This window comes from Cannabis sativa, chromosome 5 (assembly GCF_029168945.1).
Source record: "Cannabis sativa cultivar Pink pepper isolate KNU-18-1 chromosome 5, ASM2916894v1, whole genome shotgun sequence".
NCBI lineage: Eukaryota > Viridiplantae > Streptophyta > Magnoliopsida > Rosales > Cannabaceae > Cannabis > Cannabis sativa.
This window is the reverse complement of record NC_083605.1, coordinates 39,987,347-40,011,510: the sequence shown is the minus strand read 5'-3', so window position 1 is coordinate 40,011,510 and position 24,164 is coordinate 39,987,347. Positions and strand designations below refer to the sequence as shown.

The 24,164-nt window shown below is 33.2% G+C and overlaps 1 protein-coding gene across 1 annotated transcript; it reads left to right on the top strand.

The window, feature by feature from the left end:
• The first annotated feature begins 10,110 nt into the window (after window positions 1-10,110).
• On the top strand, window positions 10,111-10,669 carry LOC133038590 (uncharacterized). Its single transcript, XM_061116736.1, has 2 exons — window positions 10,111-10,318; window positions 10,423-10,669. The coding sequence occupies exons 1-2, from the start codon at window positions 10,146-10,148 to the stop codon at window positions 10,562-10,564; spliced, it is 315 nt and encodes a 104-aa protein (XP_060972719.1). The 5' UTR covers window positions 10,111-10,145; the 3' UTR covers window positions 10,565-10,669.
• The last annotated feature ends 13,495 nt before the right edge of the window (window positions 10,670-24,164 follow it).

Here is a 24,164-nt window from a genome sequence, read left to right as displayed (position 1 = left end):
AAACATTTAAATATAATTGGTACTGCATACTCAAGATAAAGTAAATGAAGCTCAATTCATAAATGCAATTCATTTCCAAAAGAGAAAACTTTATTATAATATTCTCAAAAATAAAACGAATTGTCTGCAATCATATGAAAAATAGGGAATAAAAATCCCAAACCAATAATTGAAATCCAATGTGTTTTGAAATTAAAAAAATTAATTCAAAAATTATTAGAAAATAGAAGATTCTGAGCTTCATCTTCATTCTTGGACTATCTCCACCCATCTGTCCAACCATCCGACTCAACTCGCTAGGATTGCAATCCAAGTTCAAGCAGCTGGAGCTGAAATAAGAAGAAAAATAAACATGGTCAGTAGGTCCAGAATTAATAACCCAAGGGGATGATAATTCTCTAAAACATATGAGTTTATAGCATAGAAAGAAATACATTGTTTCTTTGCTAGAAACTTAGGGCATTGGGGTTTCCAGTGGCCCTTTTCATTGCAATAGGAGCATTTTCCTTTTGGCTTATCTCTGGGAGTAGCAGCCTTTTTCTTTTTAACTGTTTTCACAGCTTGAACAGGCTTCTTTCTATTCTTCCACTTCTTCTGGTTGTTGGGTTTGGAAGTAGAGGCAAAGTTTGCCTCAGTTTTAGCCACCCCATTAGCATTCCCAGAATTAGGAGCTTTAGATCCTCCTTTCTGTGGTCCTCCAATAAAATTTTTAAATGTCTGAAGGTTGTTGACCAACTCGTGAAAGTCAAGTTCCAACTTGTTCATGACATAATTTGAAGTATAAGGTAGAATGGTTGGAGTCAAACTATTCAAGATCAGACTCACTTGAGTTGTCTGATCCATAACAGCTCCATGATTCTGAGCTTCTTGGAAGTAACTCGCCGTTTGGAGAAGGTGATCACGCATGTTCTGATGAGGTTTCATCCCTGCATTGATGAAATTCTTTGTCGCCTCAAAGCGAGCTTAAATTGATGCCATCCCGAATAGTTCAATCAACTGGTTCAAGATTTCTACAGCCGTGAGAGTGTTAGCAAACCTTATTTTGCAAGGTGTCAACCATGCTAGACAGCATGAATTATCGAGCTTTGTTGTTGGCATTCTGCCAACGCTCGAACTTCTCCTTTACTGCTTTTGTTGCATTCTCACCCGGCTGCTCAGGAGCCGCTTTAGTTAACACAAACAGAGCATTTTCACCAATGAGAGCAATGTTAATGTTCTCCTTCCATTTGGGAAAGTTAGATCCATTTAGCTTATTATCAGTCAACAATGACACCATGGGCTTGGTCATTGTCATGTTGGATACTACAAATAACAATAAATAGAAATCAAATAAGTTTAACACAAAATCATATTCAGAAATTATTGGCACTTAGCAAGTAGGAATGACAAGTAAAAATACTAAAACATACAATCCTAAATAATTTCTAAGGTTTTAAACAAACTGATATCAGTGTCCCGTTTAGGTGAGAGTCAAAGATACCATCCATTGAATAGAGTTGTCAGCTCATCTAAAATGATAAACATTCGAGAAACCTTTTATTCGATCAAGATCAGAATCCAACGTTGTCCCGTTTAGGCAAGAGTTAAGGTCATTCTATCTTATGAGCTTCTACAATTGTTTCATACTTTTGTAAGTCTTACTAATAGTCACCACCATTAGGGTGATGATCCATACTAAAAATAAAATACTTACAAATAATACTTATCTTTCGAGATTCTACGGCGTGAAATTGTTAATGAACGTTCCTCCATTAGGGAGGATTACTCACTAAAACAAGAACTATGTACTACCAACAATAGAGATCGAATATCCTAATAATAAAGCTCATTATTTAAAATATATTTTCTTCTAATATTTATTTAAATCTATTTATTTTAAATATATATTTATTCAATTAAAATTTCTAATTTAGAATAAAATTCTAGATATAAATTTTAATTTAATATTTATAAAATTATACGTAGATGGATATGAAAAATAAATTAAATTATTTTCCATCTTAGTTATAATTTTCAATAAATATTTCGAAAATTATTCAATTTAAGTTGTATCAAAATTAATTAATAATCAATTTACAACTCAAATTTAATTTTTTATAAATATATATTGCATTTCAAAAATTATTGTATTTAAAATAAATACAATTTTCAAAAATGCTCTAAAATAAAATAAAATAAAATAAATCCTGAAAAAAAAATCAATTTTATGTTGGTCCAAAATTAATTAAAAAATTAAATTTCAACACAAATATAATTTTTCTATTTAATTAAATATTTAAGAAAATTATCAAATATTTAAGTATCATGATTAAAATCAACTTTAATATTAATTTTCTATTTAATTAAATATAACTAGAAAAAAACTTCAAGCAAACACACAATAACTATCTAGACTTTCATTGACTAATTAATTTATTTTCTAATAATTATATATCTTAGTTCATTTATTTTAATTAATCATTTAAATGAAAAATTTATTGATTTAAGTTGGTCTAAAATTAATTAATTTTCAACTTTAATCTATTTTTCAAGAAAAAATTCAAAATTTTCTGCATTTAAATAAAAAATACAATTTCGAATTTTATATATAAAAAAATGATTAATAAAATAAAAATAAAATATATTTTGAAAATTATTCAAATTTAAGTTGTTCTGAAATTAAAATTTCCAACTTAAAATAATTTTCTATTTAATTAAATATTCTTAAAATAACAATATTTAAGTATCAAGAGTGAAATCAACTTAAATATTTAATTAAATGTATTAAATATAAGAATTAAATAATCAAGTATAAAATAAACTTAATTATTAATTCTAATTTAATACTAGAAAAAATATTTTTAATTAAGTTGATCCAAAATTAATTAATAAATAATTAATTTTTAACTTAAAGTATTTTCCTAATTTAAATATTAGAAAAATAACTAGTCAATAGAAATCACTATCTAGAATATATCTCAATTAACTAAGTGTTTTTCTAAAATTAACTTTAAATATTCAATGAAAAATAAATTTCATATATTTTAAAAGCTAATTATGTTGCTAATTCAATTTTAATTAGGTTAGACTAATATAATTAACCTAATACAATTATTTAAATAAGACAAATGGGCCTTCACAATTGGAGTAGTTCATGTGAGGGAGGGCTGGGTTCAGTATGTCGTAGCCACTACAAAGGCCACCTAACTCTCACACAAGGCCCAAAGGAGAGGAATTTAACCATTAAATAAATAATTATTATTAATTGAATAAGCCCAATTCTAATTGGGCCTAAATAAAATTACTTAAGTTAAAATTTTATTTTAGCAACCTAGTCCATTTAATTAATAAAACTTAAATGGGCTTCCTATATGCATCTAAGCCCAAAAGAAAATATATAGGCTCACACAGGTCAAATGATTTGGATGGGCTCTATCATGTTACTAGGTTTACACAGATGAAAGAAATTGTAAAATTTACCTGTTACAAATTATTTATAAGATCTATTGACAATTGAACTATGATTAAAATGAGATCATTAGATCTGTCAACAAGTTAATCATAGGAATTTAGATCAAATAAATAATAGGTTTGTAAAAAAAATTGAATAATTAATTAATTAATCAAACAATACAAACCAAAACAAGTAACAGACAATCTGGAAAGTAGGCTAAAATTTCTCTATTTTAAAATTTAGAATTTAAAATTTAAAATATATATATATATATCTTAACTAGAATTTAAATTTAGGTTGTTAGAGAATATTTGAAAAAATTCAAAAACCTAACAAAAACCGTAAATTTCCTAAATTCTAACTTAAATTCAAATATCTAACCAATTTTTCAAATTTCAAGTTTATTCAAAATTTAAATTATTTAAATTTCTAATAAGATAATATAATATAATATGTTGAATTTTAAAATTTAGATATTCCTAATATTATATTCTTAGTCTTATAATTTTACAAATTAAATATTACAAAATAAACTATTTGAAAAATAAGATATTTTCTGGTTAGAACATTTCCGATTTTATTAAAAATAATAAAATAAAATAAGTTTGAATTTTTTTTTTGTTTGAAACCCTAAAATTTCTATTCAAACCTAAACTAACCAATTTTTTTTATAAAATTTCATGTTATTTTTGTCAAAATTAATTTTAATAAAAAAAATATCTAATAAGATAAAACGTTAAAACTAACATATTCCTAATCTTATAATTTTAATTAATAAAATATATTCCAAAAATAACTAATTTAAAAAAAATGATATGGTTAGCAAATTTTGAAATTTGAACAATATTATTTTAAATAATAATATTTTAATACCAAAATAAGATCATTCAAATTTAATAAAAAAAATACAATATCTGATCTTATAATTAAAATAAATAAAATAATCTAAAATTTCAAAATTAACCATAAGGCTATTTTTATGAGAAATCAAATTTTCAAAATTTAAAGCCTACTAATATCTAAAACTAATTTTAATTAATTAAAAATTAAAAAGAATTAATTTTATTCTGAAAATTAGATTTTTAATTGAAAATTTAGATTCTACAAAAATTTGAATTTTGTTTCAATGAAAAACGTTTTTTGAATCAAAAGATATGAAGAAAACAAGTTTGGTGCACAGGGGTATGCAATGCATACCCCTGCGCGCGTGGATGCAAGGGGATGGCTGAGTGACAAGGCTGCATGCAGCCTAATTGACCGAGGGAGCTAGGCGTGACACGGCTTCAAACAGCCCGTGTTCGAGTTTCCTCGGTTTGGTTGTCTGAAGACGCGTAGGGATGCCGGCTGTCCCCTAGGTGCGCGCGCGTGAGTGTGTAACATGCTCAGATATTTTCATCCAAATTCAAAAAATCATAACTAATTCATTAAAAATCCAAATAAGGTTTCGTAAAAGCCTAAATTCATTGATTTTTTGTCTACTTTCCAGTAAAAATATTTCCAGATCGAAACAAAAAGTATTTTCACAACATATACTGTGATTTCCAAACAATCATCATATAAGCACATAAACCATCATGAAACCATCCAAATCAATACAAACATTGTTTTAATTCATATTTCATGAAAGTAAATCATGACCATGGCTCTGAGGCTAGTTATTGGAATATGTTTTATCAGGATCTAGATTTACTACCATGTATGTTATTTAACATCCTAAATATGAATTTCTAAAACAATGTAAATAAATACATGTAAAGTTTAGGAAACATTACAGTGGGTGCAACGGAATATTAATGGCTCCTTCCACTTAGATCTCTAACCTTCGTATCCTATCTGTAGCAGAGTATCACTAAGATCTGAGCCCGAATGTCCTTCTCTTAATTTTGGATTCTTCACAGCCTTACACACTATGATTGAGATACCACTTAATGTGTGTGGGCACTCACTCTATCACTCAAGGTATGAAAATATGATGAAGAAAAGTTCATGTGAGGGGGGGCTGGGTTCAGTATGTCGTACCCACTTCTATTGGCCCCCAACTCTGACACAAGGCCCAAAAGAGAGGAATTTAACCTTTAAATAAACAATTATTATTCATTGAATAAGCCCAAATCTAATTGGGCCTAAATAAATTTACTTATGTCAAAATTTATTTTAGCAACCTAGTCCATTTACTTAGTAAAACTTAAATGGGCTTCCTATATGCATCTAAGCCCAATAGCAAATGTATAGGCTCACACAGGTCAAATGATTTGGATGGGCCCTATCATGTTACTAGGTTTACACAGATGAAAGAAATTGCAAAATTTACCTGTTACAAATTATTTATAAGATCTATTGACAATTGGACTATGATTAAAATCAGATCATTGGATCTGTCAACAAGTTAATCATAGCAATTTAGATCAAATAAATAATATGTTTGTAAAAAATTTTTTTGAATACATAATAATATAATCAAACAATACAAACAAATAACTGATTTGGAATATCTGGAAAGTAAGCTAAAATATCTTAATTTTAAAATTTAAAAAAAATTAAATTTTAAAAAAATATCTTAACTAGAATTCAAATTTAGGTTGTTAGAAAATATTTGAAAAAATTCAAAATTCAACAAACTCCTAAATTTCTTAAATTCTAACAAAAAATCAAAAATATCTAACCAATTTTTCAAATATCAAGTTTATTCAAAATTTAAGTTTATTTAAAATTTCTAATAAGATAAGGGAAATTTGATAAATTATGCTAAAACATTAGATTATGTGTTTAATTATACCCAATTATCACACATAAAAAAACTATCCCATTCTTTCAATTTTCTTCCAAAAATACCCCTGTCTTTTCAAACTTCTCTCATTCCCTCTTTCACTCATTCTCTCTCTTCTACATTCTCTCTCTTCGTTCCCTCTCCCAAACAGACTGCCAAACCCTCGAACCCACACCGGCCCTCACCCACGAACCCACACCGGACCTCACCCACGAACCCACACACCAGTCGAACCAACGAACCCACACCGGACCTCACCCACGAACCCACGGCCACCCACGGCGACGAACCCAATCGACCCGAGCGAACCCACGACGACTACGAACTCCAGTCGACGACGAACCCACGACGACCACCCACACCAGTCGAATCCCACCAACCCCAATCGCAGCAATCAAGGTTAGTTATTGTATAATTTATCTTTGAATTTCTCCTTTAAATGCATAAATATGTGGTTGAATCTAGTATTAAATTGGAAGTTGTTATTTTGTATGTTATTTGGGATGATTTGTGCAATAAAACTGTGGGATGAAGATGGGTTTCGATCAAAACTTGTTTTCTGGGTTTTTAGGTATTTGTGCGATTTTATGCGATGCCATGTGCGATTTTGTGCGACATAACACGAGTCTGTGAAGCCCTGGTTTGTGGTTTAGATTATTGTGCGACATTGTGCGATTTATATGCGATTTTGTGCGATTTTGTCCCAAATTAATACTTTTTAGTATGTTTAGCAACGTTTAGGCGACATCATGCGATGGTTTGTGCGATGTATGGTATATAGTATAGGTTATGCGATTTTAACAATTTTGTGCGATTATGTGCGTTGTTAGTGCGATGTTAACTGACAGGATCTTGTTTTTTAGTTAGTTTTGATCTGTATTTTTTGGCGATATTATGCGATTAATGTGCGATTTGTATGCGATTCTACTTCACTATTGAAAAAATATGCGATTTTTAGCGATGTTGGTGCGATTTTTATGCGATGTAGTCTAATTTATCTTGTAAATGCAGATGGCTCCTGAACTTATTCTACCCTTGGCTGAGCATTTTCCAGGTCGTATCACGTACAGAGGAAATGGGTACTTTGCTTCAATAAAGGCTAAGTTTGAAGCCTTCAACTTGACTGAGAGGGTGAAGGAAACTCCCTTTGGAGTTTTTTGGAATGCCAGTGATTTGAAATTCTCTGGGGTGATTGTGCATCAACTGCTATTGAGGAAAACGAAAGTGACTGAGGTGAAAAATGATGAAGTCTGGTTTTACGTGGGTAAAACCGAAGCCAAATTTGAGCGGTCTAAGTTTGGTTTGATCACCGGACTAAAGATGAGTGGTGGCCCCTCAACAGTAGATTTGAGTACACTGTGTGAGTCTGATCGGATACTGCGGGACTACCTCAATAATGCCAAACGGGTCACTTTCAAAACCCTTTGGCTAGCTTTTGAGTCCTGCGATGTGGCGGACGATGTGTACAAGTTGGGGCTGTGCGCATTTGTCGAGGGTGTTCTTCTATCAAGGGCTGAGGGTGTTTATATCTGGACGGATATGCTGAAGCTGGTAGAAAACGTTGAAAACTTCTTCGAGTATCCGTGGGGCCTCCTTTCTTATCAGAAGTTATTGTCATCCACAACTAAGAGTATGAGTGACCTGAGGAAGAATTACATTGATAAGGTCTCTACTAAAGATAAGATGAAGAAGAAAGGGAAGAAGGAGAAAAAAATTACTCAACCGGAGGCAAAGTACAATGTCTATGGATATGCCCCGGCGCTGCAATACTGGGCCTTCGAGGTGATGCAAGATTTGGGGAAGAAGTATGGGCAGTGCAGAGGGACTAGATTCCCTCGAATGTTGAATTGGAGTACTCCCGATTCCGTTACGAGACATGATGTGAAGCAACCTGACGTGGCTGCACTATTTGAGAAAAGGGTATGTCAATCTTAGTTTCTTTGTTTTTTTGGTATTTAAATTGTGAAACTGTGATTTTATACAATTTTAAGCGATTTTAATGTGATATGTATGCGATTTCTGCATGTTTCTGTTTGTCAATCTGTTTTCATATACGATGTTATGCGATGTTTTGGCGACTCTTGTGCGATTTATTATGTTAGTGTTAGAACAGTTATTTTATGCGATGTTATGCGAGTTTTATGCGATATGTGTGCGATTTGACCTTGTTGCTATTCTGATTTTTTGGCGATATGTATGCGAGTTTGTGCGAGTTATGTGCGATTATCGGTACTTGTTAATTTGTCAGTGTCTGCGATTTTATGCGATTTATTTGCGATTACTGTGCGATTTTGAATGTTAAATGTTTATTTGGCTTTCTTTCAGATGGTTGTGCTTCAAATTTTGTATCCTCGGAATTGGGAGGTCGACTACTGGAAGAACAATTATGAGGGTGAGGTCCCCACAGTGGAAATGGGGTTAGATGAGGTCGAAGAAACACAAGCCGGGGCGCAAGATTCGACCGCATTAGAGACCCAAGCCCAACGGGTGGCAGAATATGTTAAAAGGTCCAAAATTATTCCACCATCCCCACCCAAGGAAACAGCAGACGCCTCCACATCTGCCACTGTGCCCCCAGCATCTGCCACTGTGCCCCCAAGCTCTGCTCCACCCAATGAGTCCGACTACCTCTTGTTGGCTAAGAGGTTGGAGAAGGTAGAAGCGCAACAACTTGCGATTCTCACTGCCCAGACTGAGATGAAGGCTGACTTCAAGAGAAGTCAGAAAGAGATGAAGAATCTTATCATGGATCAAATTGCGACCGTGATAAGTTTGTTACAGAAGCAGCCTTCGGAGCCGACACAACCATCAGGGCCGGCACAGCAATCAGACCCCACACATCCATCCGACACGGCAGAGCCATTACAGACGGTACATCCATCACCGCCGACATATGATGATGATGATGTCTACCCAGAAGATTGGCAACCTGACGTTTGTGACGTTCCTTCTACTCCTGCAAACGCCATTGTCATTTTGCTGGGTGATACAGAATCTCAGGATGTGGAAGAGTTGCAGGGGCCACGAGATGGGGTGGACTTCTGTAGGCTTAGGCGAAAGCGGAAGCCGGTTTTCTTGAATGACTACACAGCTGGGAAGAAGAAACAAAGACATGGGCCCGTGGTAGTAGACACACTGAAACCGGCGGACCCCCGGCTGTTAAAATTTTTCCAGAAGTGGATTACTTATGCTAGGGACAATGGCCGTCCTAGGGATGTTCACACTGGCGAAGCCACTAGATCTTGGTTCGTGAAATTGATGGTGCTGAACGAATGGCTCGACGATGCTGTAAGTTATTTCTTAACAGAATTAATTTATTGTGTTTTTCATTTTCTGTGCGACTTACATGCGATTTATATGCGATTTATATGCTATATTTGCACTTAATGTTTAATCTAGTTATGCGACTTTTATGCGATTTATATGCGATGTGTGTGCGATTATTATTCAGTGATTTGTGTATTTGTTGCGACTTATGTGCGATTACTGTGCGATGTTTGTGCAACGTTCGAAATAATTTTGGTAATTGGTTTGTGCGATTTCATGCGATATTTGTGCGACTTTTATGCGATTTCTGTCTTACTGTTTTCTTTTGGAATACAGCAAATTGATGCCATGGCGCACTTATTGAGAAGAAGACGGACCCTATACCCAGAAGTCTACACTCGAAAAGGTGTAGTTTTGGACACATCTGCTCCACAGTTCTTTTCCATGTTTTGGAATATGTATGAGGGTGACAAGAGCAAGATGAAATGGGATGAGGGCGTTATGAATTACGTGCAGGGGATACCGCACAGATACTTGCCATGTTGGGAGAAGCAGGAGTACATATACTTTGTGTTGCACCTTCCCAAAGAGCGCCACTGGGTGGCAGTTGAGGTGGATATCGAGAACTTGGAGATCATTGTATGTGATTCTGATATCGGTGGCACCGTTGAGGCACGCATGGAGTCATATTTGAAGCCTTACAGCGAGCTATTTGCGAATCTAATCCGAGTTAGCGGTTATTTCCCATACAACAATTATGTACATCCGGTGGAGTTGGGTGATCTCAGTCAGCTCCTACCCCTGCATTATAGACGAGTTACATCTGAGGTTGCACCACAAACGAACAGCAGGTGAATCTCTTTTTTTTTTTTGTATAATTTGAGTAATTTAATTTTGCACTCCATTATGAATTACTTAACTTAATTGTTGCTAATATTTAGTATTTTTTTTTTAGTGGCAATTGTGGAATGTATGCCATGGAGCACATTGAGCACTTGATGCTGGAACGGTCGTTGGAGCATGTTCATGATGATAACATGCTCACCTTTAGACATAGGTGGTGTGTGGACCTATTTTACCAGAACTTGACATGGTAGTTTTTTGTAGGTTTTTCTAATGTTATTCTTATACACATAAACTCCCCTTTTGTAATTGTATTATAATCTCACCAAAATTATATATAACAAGTAAATTTAAAGCTATTTAAATTGTTGCTTGTATCAATTTCTTTATTTTTTTAATTTTTGATAAATACCTGTCAAATCATGACATCTTGAAAAATTATTTTGGTAAGAATCGCATTAACATCGCACATTAATCGCATAATATCGCCAAAAAACACAGAACCAAACAAACTAAACAATCACGATTATTTTGACATCGCACAAAAATCGCACACTAATCGCATAATATCGCTAAAAAATACAGAACCAAGCAAACTAAAAAACAAGATCCTGTGCAGTTAACATCGCACAATAATCGCATAATATCGCCAAAAATTACAGAACAAAACAAACTAAAAAACAAGTTTTTGTCAGTTAAAAATCGCACAGTAATCGCATAATGTCGCCTAAAAGTCGGTAAACAAACCAAAAAAGTATTAATCTAGGAGAAATTGCAGAATATCCAACTACCACCAATACAACACATATTCATTTAAATATTAGAGAAATGGTTCAAACTCGAGCTTTGCATGTAGCTCTGTTGTGCCCTGAACCGTGACATAGCGAACAATGACGAGGTTCCACTACCACCTGACCACTAGACGGTCGACGCTTCGTGGGTCTTCTACCTGCATTGCTCTTCCTAGGCCGACCTACTGGTTTTTTCTCCACTGGTACCCCGATTTTTATGTTCTTGATATGTTCCGGTAGTACCCACTCATCCTCCTCGCCAACAATATTATTTGTGGCATCGTAGGTCTTCTTCCACGTTTCTTTAGTGTAATATGGAGAGCAAAGTGTGTACACGCTCACATTCTGACTAACTGCTGCGGCACATGCATGGGGACAAGGGATTTTGAGCGTTTGGAAAAGTCCGCAAGTGCATGTTCTCTCCACTAAGTTCACATCACCACCTCAATCACCTTGAGGACTCGTACCAACGTTGAACAATTGGGCACCATTACGAAGGACACTCCTGAACATACCATCTTTATGTTGATCCTTTAAATCATTTTCAAAAGTAGTAGCCAAAGGAGTAGCGCACTTACTAGCCTTTTCGAGACGAGAAGCAAACCAATTTTGAAGTGTGAACCTGATGAAGTCAACCAAAATAGTTACTGGATATTTTCTGAATTCTTCTGTCACCTTGTTGAAGCTTTCGGCAGCATTGCTTGTCATTATGTTGTACCGATCGCCTAGACAATAAGGACGAGCCCACTTTTCAAACCCTATTTGCTCAACGTATGTAGCAATGGCAGGGTCCATCTGTTTCAGCACCTCAAAATGCCTATCACATTCCGTCTTGTTCCATGCGTAAGCTGCAAGCCATATTTGCTTGTTGCATACATCAGTCTTAAACTTGTGATTGACATTCATAGTAATATGCTTGAAGCATGCACAGTGGCATGCTTCTGGGAAAACAACATCAACAGCATGTTCAATGCTTTGATGCCTATCCGATATGAACATAAGATTTTCAACCTCACCAATGGCTTCCTTCAACTTCCGCAAGAAATACTTCCAAGAGTCATGATTCTCACTGTCAACAATTGCAAAGGCTACTTGAAACAATTGGTTGTTTGCATCGTACGCAACAGCAACTAACAGTGTTCCTCCATACTTCGTCTTCAAGAATGTTCCATCGATACTAATCACAGGACGACAAAACTTAAATCCCTTCCTACAAGCATCGAGTGACCAGAAACAGTACTTGAACCGGTTATCCTCGCTGATAATGTCAGTAATAGTGCCTGGATTCTTTTGTTCCAGCATGTAGAAGTAACCATATAATTTTGTATAAGATTCTGCTGGAGTACCCCTCTTGTACATAACTGCCTTCTCTCTACATCTCCAAGCTTTCTCATAACTCATCTTGATGCCATATTCATCAAACATATCCCTCTGTATGTCTTTTTCCTTGTAGTTAGATCCATCTGATGTGTACTTGTTCTTAATAATGTGACCAATGACCCACGGTGCTGCTTGCCGGTGATCAGAATGTCTAGAATCCAAGTTACATGTGTGTTCGTTGTGAAACACAGTAACCTCAAACATGTCACAAAGTGCCTTCTTCTTCCCCCTTAATCTCCATTTACAATTTTCATCCTTACAAGTAACGTAAAACACATCAGTGCCAGACTTACTTACCATCCACTCAAAATTATTTTTCAGTGCATACCTTCCCACTACATTCTTCAATTCTTCCTTGTTTTTGTACAACTTGCCAAGATATATCTCCCCTGAAGGCGTACCACTAAGAGATGTTGTATACACATTATTTTCCTCTATGTCTTCCCTTGTCCACACAAGAGGTTTGAATTTAGTAGAAACTTCAAATTCAGATACAGGAGCACTATCAGAGGGACCTGGCCGACTGCTACTAGTTCCTGGTGTTTGGCGATTCTCACTACGGGGGGGTCTTCTTTGTCGCTCTACTTGGTTGCTTGGAGTTAGTTCCATCCTCAGGGGAGGTACATCAGCAGCCACATCATCATCCACACCCAAATCAACCACATGATCATTGTTGTAAAAGGGAGCATCGAACTCATCTGAATGATGAAATTCGATACCCACTCTCTCATCATCTACATTAGTGCCAACTTGCTCGTCCAAACCAACCCCCAGATCAGTTTCTGGGACAAAGGTCCCAACAACACTTCTAGGGGTTACGTTTCGGGGAGTCTGCTCCAAATTCACATTCTTCTTCACCTTAGTCACAAATAGTGGCAACAAGTTGTCCACACTCATTTTTGCCTTCATGCTCAAGAACACTCGTAGTTGACTATCTTTCACTAAAACCTCAGGTGGAAACTTAGTGCCTTTCATGTAAATGTAAAGAACTTCTAACTTCAATTCATACACCAAGGGGTCCACCTCCAACTCCTCATGCAAAACTTCACGCAACTTTTTTAGTGTACAGTCAATGTCCAATATCAATGTCTTACTTTTTGAGGAATCAAATACCCAGTTGAAACCCTTCAAAGTCCAAACGCCATCATACAGTACAGGCACAAATACAGATGAATCTGTCCCAAAGAAATACAAACAAACTTACATTTAAAAATCACCATACTATATCGCACACAATATCGCCTTAAGCTAACATAAAATAAACCAGTTATGATGTCGCACAATAATCGCAAAACAAAGGAAAGAAATCGCATAAAGTCGCACAATATCTGGAAATCAACAAAATCGCATAACGACGCACAACATATCGCACACAAATCGCCAAACATCACTATCGCATATAAAATCGTACAATAATCGTACAAAGTCGCCAAAATTAATCATGTCATCCCTAACCTCAGATTTCTCATGACATCGCACAAAACATCGCATGATGTCGCATAAAATCGCAAAAAACAAAAAAACCCAGAAAAACACAGACTGTTAGCCACAAACTCTACCTCCATTTCAAGGACGCAAAAGTCACATATTACAACTAACAACGTTCAGATCCATGCAATTCAAAAAAAAACTACACTATTTACTAAGAAAAACACTTACCCATTGCTTTGTTGAGTGAGGTGGAGGTTGAGGGTGAAAATGGTGGAGGTTGCAGTCGGCCGGGACAATGGCCGTCCACGGTGGCAGTCGGGGGCAGTGATGGAGAGAGAGAGCAAATGAGAAACAGAGAGAAAGTGAAAGAGAGAGAGAGTGCGTGAAGAGAGAGAGAGAGAGAGAGAGAGAGAGAGAGAGAGAGAGAGAGAGAGAGAGAGAGAGAGAGAGAGAGAGAGAGAGAGAGAGAGAGAGAGAGAGAGAGAGAGAGAGCGTGAAGAGGGAAAGAGGGAGAAAGAGGAGGCTGGCTTTGGGTTTGAGGAGAGGGGTATTTTGGGGTTACCACTTAAAGATTAGGATAGTTACAAAATTTTTAGGAGGGTGGTATAATTAAACACCACTTCTAACTTTTAAGCATAAAATGTCAAATTTCCCTAAGATAATATAATAAAATATCTTGAATTTTAAATTTAGATATTTCATTATTATATTCTAAGTCTTATAATTTAATAAATTTAAATATTACATAAATAAACTAATTGAAAAATAAGATATTTTATATGGTTAGAATATTAAAAAAAAATAATAATAATAAGTTTGAAAAAATTATGGTTTGAAACCCTAAAATATCTATTCAAACTAAACTAACAAATTTTTCAATTTCATGTTATTTTTTGCCAAAATATAATTTTAATAAAAAAAATATCTAATAAGATAAAATGTTAAACCTAACATATTCCCAATCTTATAATTTTAATTAATAAAATATATTTCAAAAAATAACAAATTTGAAAAAAAAATATGATATGGTTAACAAATTTTGAAATTAGTACAAGATTATTTTTAAAAGATAATATTTTAATATCAAAGTAAGATCATTTAAAATTTAATAAAAAATAATATCTGATCTTATAATTAAAATAAATAAAATAATCTAAAATTTCAAAATTAACCATAAGGCTCCTTTGTGAGAAATCAAATTTTCAAAATTCAAAGTCTACTAATATTAGAAACTAATTTTAATTAATTAAAAAAATAATAAAAATTAATTTTATTCTGAAAATTAGATTTTTAATTGAAAATTCAGATTCTACACAAAATTCTACCAAAAATTGGCTTTTGTTTCAATGAAAAACGATTTTTGAGTCAAAAGTTATGACTAAAATAAAATTGGTGCACAGGGGTACGCATTGCATACCCCTGCGCGCGCGGAATCAAGGGGAGCTCGGCGGGACGCGTCTTCGGACAGCCCGTGTCCGAGTTTCCTCGTTCAGGCTGTCTGAAACCGCGTGGAAATGCCGAGATATCCCTTCGTGCGCGCGCGTGTGTGCAACCCGATTTCAGATATTTTTGTTCAACTTCAAAAAATCATAACTAATTCATAAAAAATCCAAATTAGGTTCTGTAAAAGCCTAAATTTATTAATTTTTCGTCTACTTTCCAGTAAAAATAATTCCAAATCCAAATAAAAAATATTTCAGTAACATATATTGCGATTTCTAAAGTATCATCAAATAAACACATAAACCACATGAAACCATCAAAATCAACACAAAATATCGTTTTAATTCATATTTCATGAAAGTAAATCATTACCATGGCTCTGAGGCTAGTTGTTGGATATATTATTTTACCAGGATCTAGATTTACTACCATGTATGTTTCATTAACATCCTAATATGAATTCTAAAACAATGAAATAAACACATATAAAGTTTAGGAAACCTTACATTGGGTGCAGCGGAATATAATGACTCCTTCCGTTCAGATCTCTAGCCATTGATTCCTTTCTGTAGCAGAGCATCACCAAGATCTGAACCTGAATCTCTTTCTCTCCTTCCTTCGATGCTGATTCTCCTTCTTGTTGTTTGGAATCTCCTACAGTCTTACACACTATGATTGAGATACCACTTGATGTGTGTGGGCACTCACTCATTCACTCAAGGTTCGAAAATTGAAGAGGAAAAGAGAAGAAGAAGTGGCGGTTAGGGTAAATAGAAAGAGGCTCAGTTTTCATCTGACAAAGTTAACAAAAGTTTAGTGTGAATGTGAGCCATCACTATCTATTTATAAGTAACTACCTAGGTTTAGGTTAGAATTATTTGTCATTAAAATAATGAAAAAAATAAATGGTAAAATACACTAAGTGTGGCCGGCCATGGATTGTGGATTGGGCCCACTTTGCAATTTTGCCATTTTGTCATTTTTCCATCCCATTTTCTCAAAAACGCCAATTTCTAATTTAACCATTTAAATGCCAATTCTAATTATTTAATAACTAAAAATTAATTATTAAATAATATTGTCATTTAATATATTTATTATTTAGACATATAAAGTCTCTTAATTAATAAATAAACCTAGAATCTCTTTTCTTTACAATTTTGCCCTTGCTTAGTGAAAATTCATAAATTAGACATAGTCTAACTTTAGAATTATAATTCATTAATTAAAATCAATTAATTGAGTCTTACAAGCAGTATGGTCTCAACTAGTATGGGGACCATGGGTCTATATATCCAAGCTTCCAATAAGCAGATCAAGAATTTATATCTTAAATTCACTGCTGATTAATTCTCCGTTGAATCCATGCGTAGAACTTAGAATTACACTCTCAGTATATAGAACGCTCTATATGTTCCACGATATAGATACGTCATTAGTTATCCATTTTTATAATCCTAATTTTATCAATGATCCTCTATATAGATGATCCACACTGTAAAGGGATTAGATTACTGTAACACCCTACAATGTATTTTATCCTTAAAACACTTAACCCCGTATAAATGATATTTCAGCTAAGTGAAATGAGTACTCCATCATTTATTTTTGTTTGGTCAAGCTCGAAGGAAATCATCCTTTACTTTCTATTTGTCAGATAGAAGCTATAGATTCCATATTTATGTTAGCGCTCCCACTCAATTGCACTATCATGTTCCCAAAATGTACGTATCACCCTGACCCAAAAGTAGGCTTAACTAACAAATCAAAGAACATGTATAATACTCTTGAGATCGAACCTAAACATATCAGGATTAAGATCATTTGATCTAGGATCAACGGGTGATATTGAATTGAATAGATATTACGGTAAATTTTAACAAATCTAATCAAAGTTCAATATCGGTCCCTTCTAATGTATACTCCATACATCCGATGCTGGTAAACTTTGCCAATGCCCTGGAAAGGACATAACACTAATCAAAGGTGTAAGAATACCTATCGCTTATTATCATGTCAGTCTAAATCCAGTGAACTGACAAATCAGGGAATAAACTTTCGAACATATAATTAAGATTATATTCCACTGTGTTGACAACACTATAATCATTAACAAATTCATATGTTCTGGACTTAAATAGAATTCATACATTATGTACATATAATCATGAAATAAATCATGTGAACCATGCAACATTAAATGTTATTTCTGATCTTTATTAATAAGTAAATCTGATTATATTGAAATGAGTTTTATTAAGGGCGTAAAACCCAACATTATGTCCTTTCCAGGGCATTGGTTAAAGTAAAGCTTGGGTTGGGTGCATGGAGTATGCATTGGAAGGGACCGATATTGAACTTTGAATCAGATATGATAAATTTACCGTAATATCTATTAAATTCAATCTCACCTATTTGATACTAGATCAAATGATCTTAATCCTGGCATGGTTAGGTTTGATCTCAAGAGTATTATACATGTTCTTTGATTTGTTAGTTAAGCCTACTTTTTGGTCAGGGTGATACGTACATTTTGGGAACATGGTAGTGCAATTGAGTGGGAGCGCTAAACATAGATATGGAATCTATAGCTTCTATAAGGACATAGAAGTGAAATGATGATTTCCTTCGAGCTTGGCTAAACAGAGATAAATGGTTGAGTACTCCTTTCAGTGATTATGTTTAGTTCACTGAAATATCATTTATAGGTGGCTAAGTGTAACGCCCTAATGCAAGGCACGCTACAGTGCTTTTTCAATTACAGTGCTATCTTTTCTAATCAAAGAATTTTCTTGAAAAATGTGTCAAATTAAAACTTTTATATTAAATAATAACCTTTATAATTTACAAACTTATTATAAGTATCGGGATCCCGTTTAAAAGCTTTTATACACAAAATACCAAAATACATTACAGGTCGCACAGCGACTACAAAATCATATTCCCAGATGTCCCGAGACCGAACACTCCAGGTCGCACTGCCTCGACATGTAAAACTTCATCCCAGCTCAGCTCACTCCTGTTCAGTTTTCACCTTTCCTTTACCTACACATGGAAGCAAAACTGTGAGTCGACAGACTCAGTAAGAAAAGCATATAACATATCATATAATTTCTGACTTGTTTTTAGGCGCCCATACACCTATTTACAAGGCTCAATAGATGAGTAAGAACGTTCCATACTAGGGTATAGCCACTATACCACATACACTACGTACCTCACTGTACGAGTGGTTGTAGGGTCTGTTTCATACCCTGAGTACCACTGAGTGATAGACCCCACACACTCAGTACTTTCCTGTACTTGTACTGGTATCACTGTAATGTACTCTCAAATAATAATCACTATACCAATGCACTCTATACCTTAACTGTACAAGTGTTGGTAGTGCAACTAACATTTTAAGCATGCATATACACATAACATATACATACACTCAGATACTGATATCACATATTATATACAGCTCTTACCTTCTTTCCAGATTCAAGTGTGTTGTCCAACTTGAACGGAAAGTCTCGCACTAGATGGATGCCCTAATCACATAATAAAACCGGGTAAATCACATGATCGAAACTCTAATTCGAGAAACCTGAACCCACAACCCTAGGTTCTGTTATACTCTCTAGGGATTACTCTAACTCTGGAAATAGGGAAACACCCAGCTACGGCACTAAAATGGACGAGAATCGAGAAAATGAAGCGTTTGGGGACCCTTCCAAAACCGGCTAGCCGGTTTTAGAGGTACTGGTAAAACCGGCTAGCCGATTTGCACCAGTTCACCCCAAACTTTTCATTTCTTGCTCAATCTTCCACAAAATGCAACCAAACCTTCAAGAACACATAAACAATGCATAAACAACATATTCCAGCCAGTATTTTGCAGAAAAATACAATAACTCAATTTATGCCATTAAAGATCAAAGCTTTAACTTCAAAGCTCAAACTTGAGCAATATCATCACCAAAGCTCAAAACTAGAAGCTAGATCATCATTCTAACTCAAATCAAACTTAGAAAACAAAGATAAAAATCCTAACCCTAACATCCATCAAAACATAAAAACATAAACTCAAACTTAATTAAAGCTTCAAGAACACTTAAATAAAGGTTCTAGGGTTTTACCTTTGCTTGATTCCCTCTAAAACCTTGCTGAAAACACAAAATCCAGCAACAACCTCCTTGGTCCAAGGCTGCTTCGGAGAGAGAGAGAGAGAGGAAGGGAGAAGAGAGCTTCCTTGAGTTTTGGTTTTTCTCTTTAATTTCTTATTTCTTTTCTAACTAAAAAAAATGGTTTAATTAATTAAACCCTGGCTGAAAATTACTTACTAGGTGTCAACACCTAAGACTGCCACCAAATCATTCTCCTTGGCAATTTACTAAATTGCCCTTTTCTTTTAAAACTAGGGTATTTTTAAAGCTAGGGGTAAAATGGTCAAATTCCATAACCACGCTTAATCCCGATATTTTATTTTCTCTAATATATTTCCTACTAAGAATTAGGGTTCTAAACTTACCCATGTAATTAAACTAGCCATCCATCGCATTTTCCGTTGTCGCCGAGCAAAAATTATAAAAATTGCATAATTCACACATAAGACACATAATACCCCTAGAGTTTTATAAAATCTCCAGAATTGAGAAATTATAACTCTAATGCTCGTTTCTAATAATGGGGTCCACAAATAATTTAATTCATAAATAATTATAAAAATAATAGAAATTAGTGCTAATTGTCTTTACTAATTCAAATTATCTAAGCGGTCATTACAATTATCCCCCCGTTAATAGGATTTCGTCCTCGAAATCTAACCTGAATAGCTCTGGATGTTGAGTCCTCATATCAGACTCCAACTCCCAGGTGGCTTCCTGTTGGGTTTTGTGCCCTAAATAAAACCTATTACAATCTGATTAGTTATCAATTTAAGAAATTTGAAGTGATTTATGATAACATGTATTTTTCATGTTTATGGTTTAATATATATATATATTAAACATATACACAAAATCAGTTAAGTCCACAACACATATTTATTCACAATTACAGTATTGTCAACACAGTGGAATGTGATTGTGTTTATATGATTCAAAAGACTAAGTCCCTGTTTCATCAGTGTTTTGGATTTACACTGGTATGATAATCAGCAATGAAGTATACTTACACTTGGAGTGAGTGTTATGTTCTTTCCAGGACATTGGTAAAGTATACTAGTTTCGAATGTATGGAGTATACATTGGACTGGACCGATATTGAACTTAGACAAGATATTATAAACTTACAGTTGTATCTTTCCAAGTCAATATAACTAGTTGATCTTAGATTAAAAGAATCTAATTCATGATATGCTTAGGCTCAATCTCAAGAGTGTTATTCATGTTCTTTAATTTATTAGTTAAGCCTACTTTTGGGTCAGGGTGATACGTATATTTTGCGAACATGATAGTATGACTGAGTGGGAGCGCTGAACATAAATATGGAATCTATAGCTTCTACTGGTGTATATAAGTCAATTAATGATTCCCTTCGAGCATAGCTAAATAGAAGTAAATGGATGAGCTCTTGTTTCAGTGACTATATCTTAGATTACTAAAACATCATTTATAGGTAGCTAAGTGTTTTAAGGGGCTAAATACATTGAGGGGTGAAAACGGTAAATTTTATCCCTTCTCGGTGTAAATCATCTATATAGAGGATTTTGGATCACATTAAGATTATAACGATGGTTAAATGAGATAGCATATCTATATCGTGGAACATATAGAATGCTCTATATAAGTCTGAGAGTGCAATTCCAAGTTTTAAGAGTGGATTCAACAAGGAATTAATAAGTTAGGGAATTTACTTGGTAAATTCAGTTCGACTTATTGGAAGCTCAGTAATATAGATCTATGGTCCCCATTCTAGTTGAGACCATACTGCTTGTAAGATTCAATAATTGATTTATGATTAATCAATTATAATTCTAAAGTTAGACTATGTCTAATTTGTGAATTTTTCACTAAGCAGGGGTGAAATTGTAAAGAAAAGAGATTCTAGGTTTATTTATTAATTAAGAGACTCTATATGTCTAATTAATAATTATATTAAATGACAATATTAAGTAATAATCTATTTTAGTTATTAAATAATTAGTTTTAGCATTTAAATGGTTAAAATTGGAAAGTGGCATTTTTGAGAAAATAGAAATAAAATTGTGGAAACTGTAAAATCCAAGTGAGGCCCAATAACACCATGGTCGGCTACTTGTGCATGCATTTTCCAATTATTATTTTCATTATTTTAATGCCAATTAATTACTAACCTAAACCTAGCAGTTGTCTATAAATAGAAAGTGAAGGCTCACACCAAATCAAGCAATTAAGCAATCAGGAAACTGAAATTTGAGCCTTCCCTTTTCTCTCTATAGCCGAACCCTTTTTCTCTTCTCTTGCTTTTCCGATTTCGAAATACCATAGTGAAAGAGTAGTGCCCACACACAGCAAGCAGTACCTCAATCATAGTTTGGGAAGATTGTGAAGGATCCAAATCCAAGAGAAGGACATTCAGACTCAGATCTTGATAATACTCTGCAACAGAAAGGATACAAGGGTTAGAGATCTGAGTGGAAGGAGACATATTATTCCGCTGCACCCAATGTAAGGTTTCTCATACTTTATATGTGTTTATTATCGTTTTAGAGAGTTCATATGTAGGATGTTAAATAACATACTTGTGAGTAGATCTAAGATCCTGGTAAAATAATTCCAACAACTGGCACCAGAGCCATGGTAATTGATTTTCTTGCAAGAAATTTGGACTTAAAATGATTTGTTTGTGATTTGGATGGTATCATGTTGTTTTTGTGTGTTTTATTTTATGATTGATTGATGTTTGTGAAATTCTGGGAAAAGTAATTGAATTTTTCGTTTCTGGAATTATTTTTATTGGATAGTTTGGAAAAAATTAAGCAATTTACTTTTTTACAGAACTCAATTTCGATTTTATTTGAATTAGTTATGAATTTTTTAAAATCGGAAAAATCAGGGTGGTGATCACCCTCCCTCACGCGCGCGCGGGTGGTATGCTGTCCATACCATCCGTACAGCTCACCAATTTTTTCGTTTTCTTCTATTTTCATGCTATTTCATGGAATTAACTTTCGATTTTTTGTGTAGTTTTGTATTTTGATTTTTATTTTTCATATTTCAAATCTAATTATCAGAAATAAATTAATTTGATTTTTTAAAATTAATTTTAGATATTAGTGAAATTTGAATTTGAAAATAGGTAAAAAATCTATTTTTTGCTTACTTCTTTTTCTTATTTTTTTAAAATTTGATTATTTTATCTTAATCTTAAATCTAAGGTTAGATATTAAATTGTTTTTTATAAAATATTCTATTTTAAGTAATTTGACCTTATTTAGATTTAAAATAAGATTACTATAATCATGGTATTTTAAATAGAAATAAGATATTTTTGCTAACTTTTAAATTTTTTTTTATTTTTTTCTTAAATTAAATTATAAAATCAGAAATGGGTATGTATTTATCATTTTATTTTATTGAAAATTTAATTTATAAAATAACATGAAATTTAAAAGGTGGTTAGCAATTTTTTTTTTTTTTGAAATGATATTTAGGTTAGTTGAATTCTTTTTATTAATTATTTAAAAATTAAATAAATCCTACATCCAACTATCCAATTCAACTTGTTGCTGGAGTTTATCTTTTAGCTTATGTGTAAGTTTTATAAAACCTATTATTGCTTGATCTAAATTGTCATGGTTAACTTGTTGACAGATCCAATGATCTGATTTTAACCCATGGTTCAATTGTCAATAGGTCAAGTAAATAATTTGTAACAAGTACATTTTACATTCTTCTTTCATCTATGTATGACCTAGTAACATGATAGGGTCCATCCAAATCTGTTTGTCTGTGTAAGCCTATATGTTTATTTTATTATAGATGCATATAGGTTGTTGCTAAATAAAATGTCACACCCTGATAGATTTTATTTAGGTCCATTTATTTTTTGGACCTATTCAATTAATAACAGTTATTTATTTTAAGGTTAAATTCCTCTCCTTTGGGCCTTGTGTGAGAGATGGGGGCCATTAGAAGTGGGTACGACATACTGAACCCAGCTCCCCCTCACATGAACTACCCCAATTGTGAAGGCCCATTTTCGTGATTTGAATAACTTTATTAGGTTAATTAAATTAGTTTAACCTAATAAAATTGATTAGCAACATAATTAACTTTTAAAATATATGAAATTTATTTTCATTTTAATACTTTAAAGTTAATTTTAAGAAAAACACTCTTAGTTTAAGATATTATTTCTACATAAACTATTTGTATTTTTCTTGTATTTAATTAAATAAAGAATTTTAACTAACTAGATTCTTTCTGAAACTTACTTTTATTATTTCATTAAATATTCCTATTTAAGTTATAAATTAGTTATTACTAACTAATTTTCCTTATCAACTTAAATTTGAATATCTTTTGAATTTAAAATTAAGTTGAGGAATTCTAGGAATTGGTTATTGAAGATTCTTAAGATATTTTTTAAGTTGATTTTAAACTTAAAATGGAATATTCTTAAAATAGGTAGTTACCACTTAATTTTAACAACTTAAATTAGATATTTTCCAAATCTTGAAAAGATACTTAGTTAAATTGAGATATTTTCTAGATAGTTATTTCTATACTAGTTATTATTTCTAATATTAAAATAGGAAAATATCATTGATTGTGAAATTAATTGTTTAATAATTAATTTTTGTACAATTCAAGTTAAGAATATTTTTCCTAGTATTAAA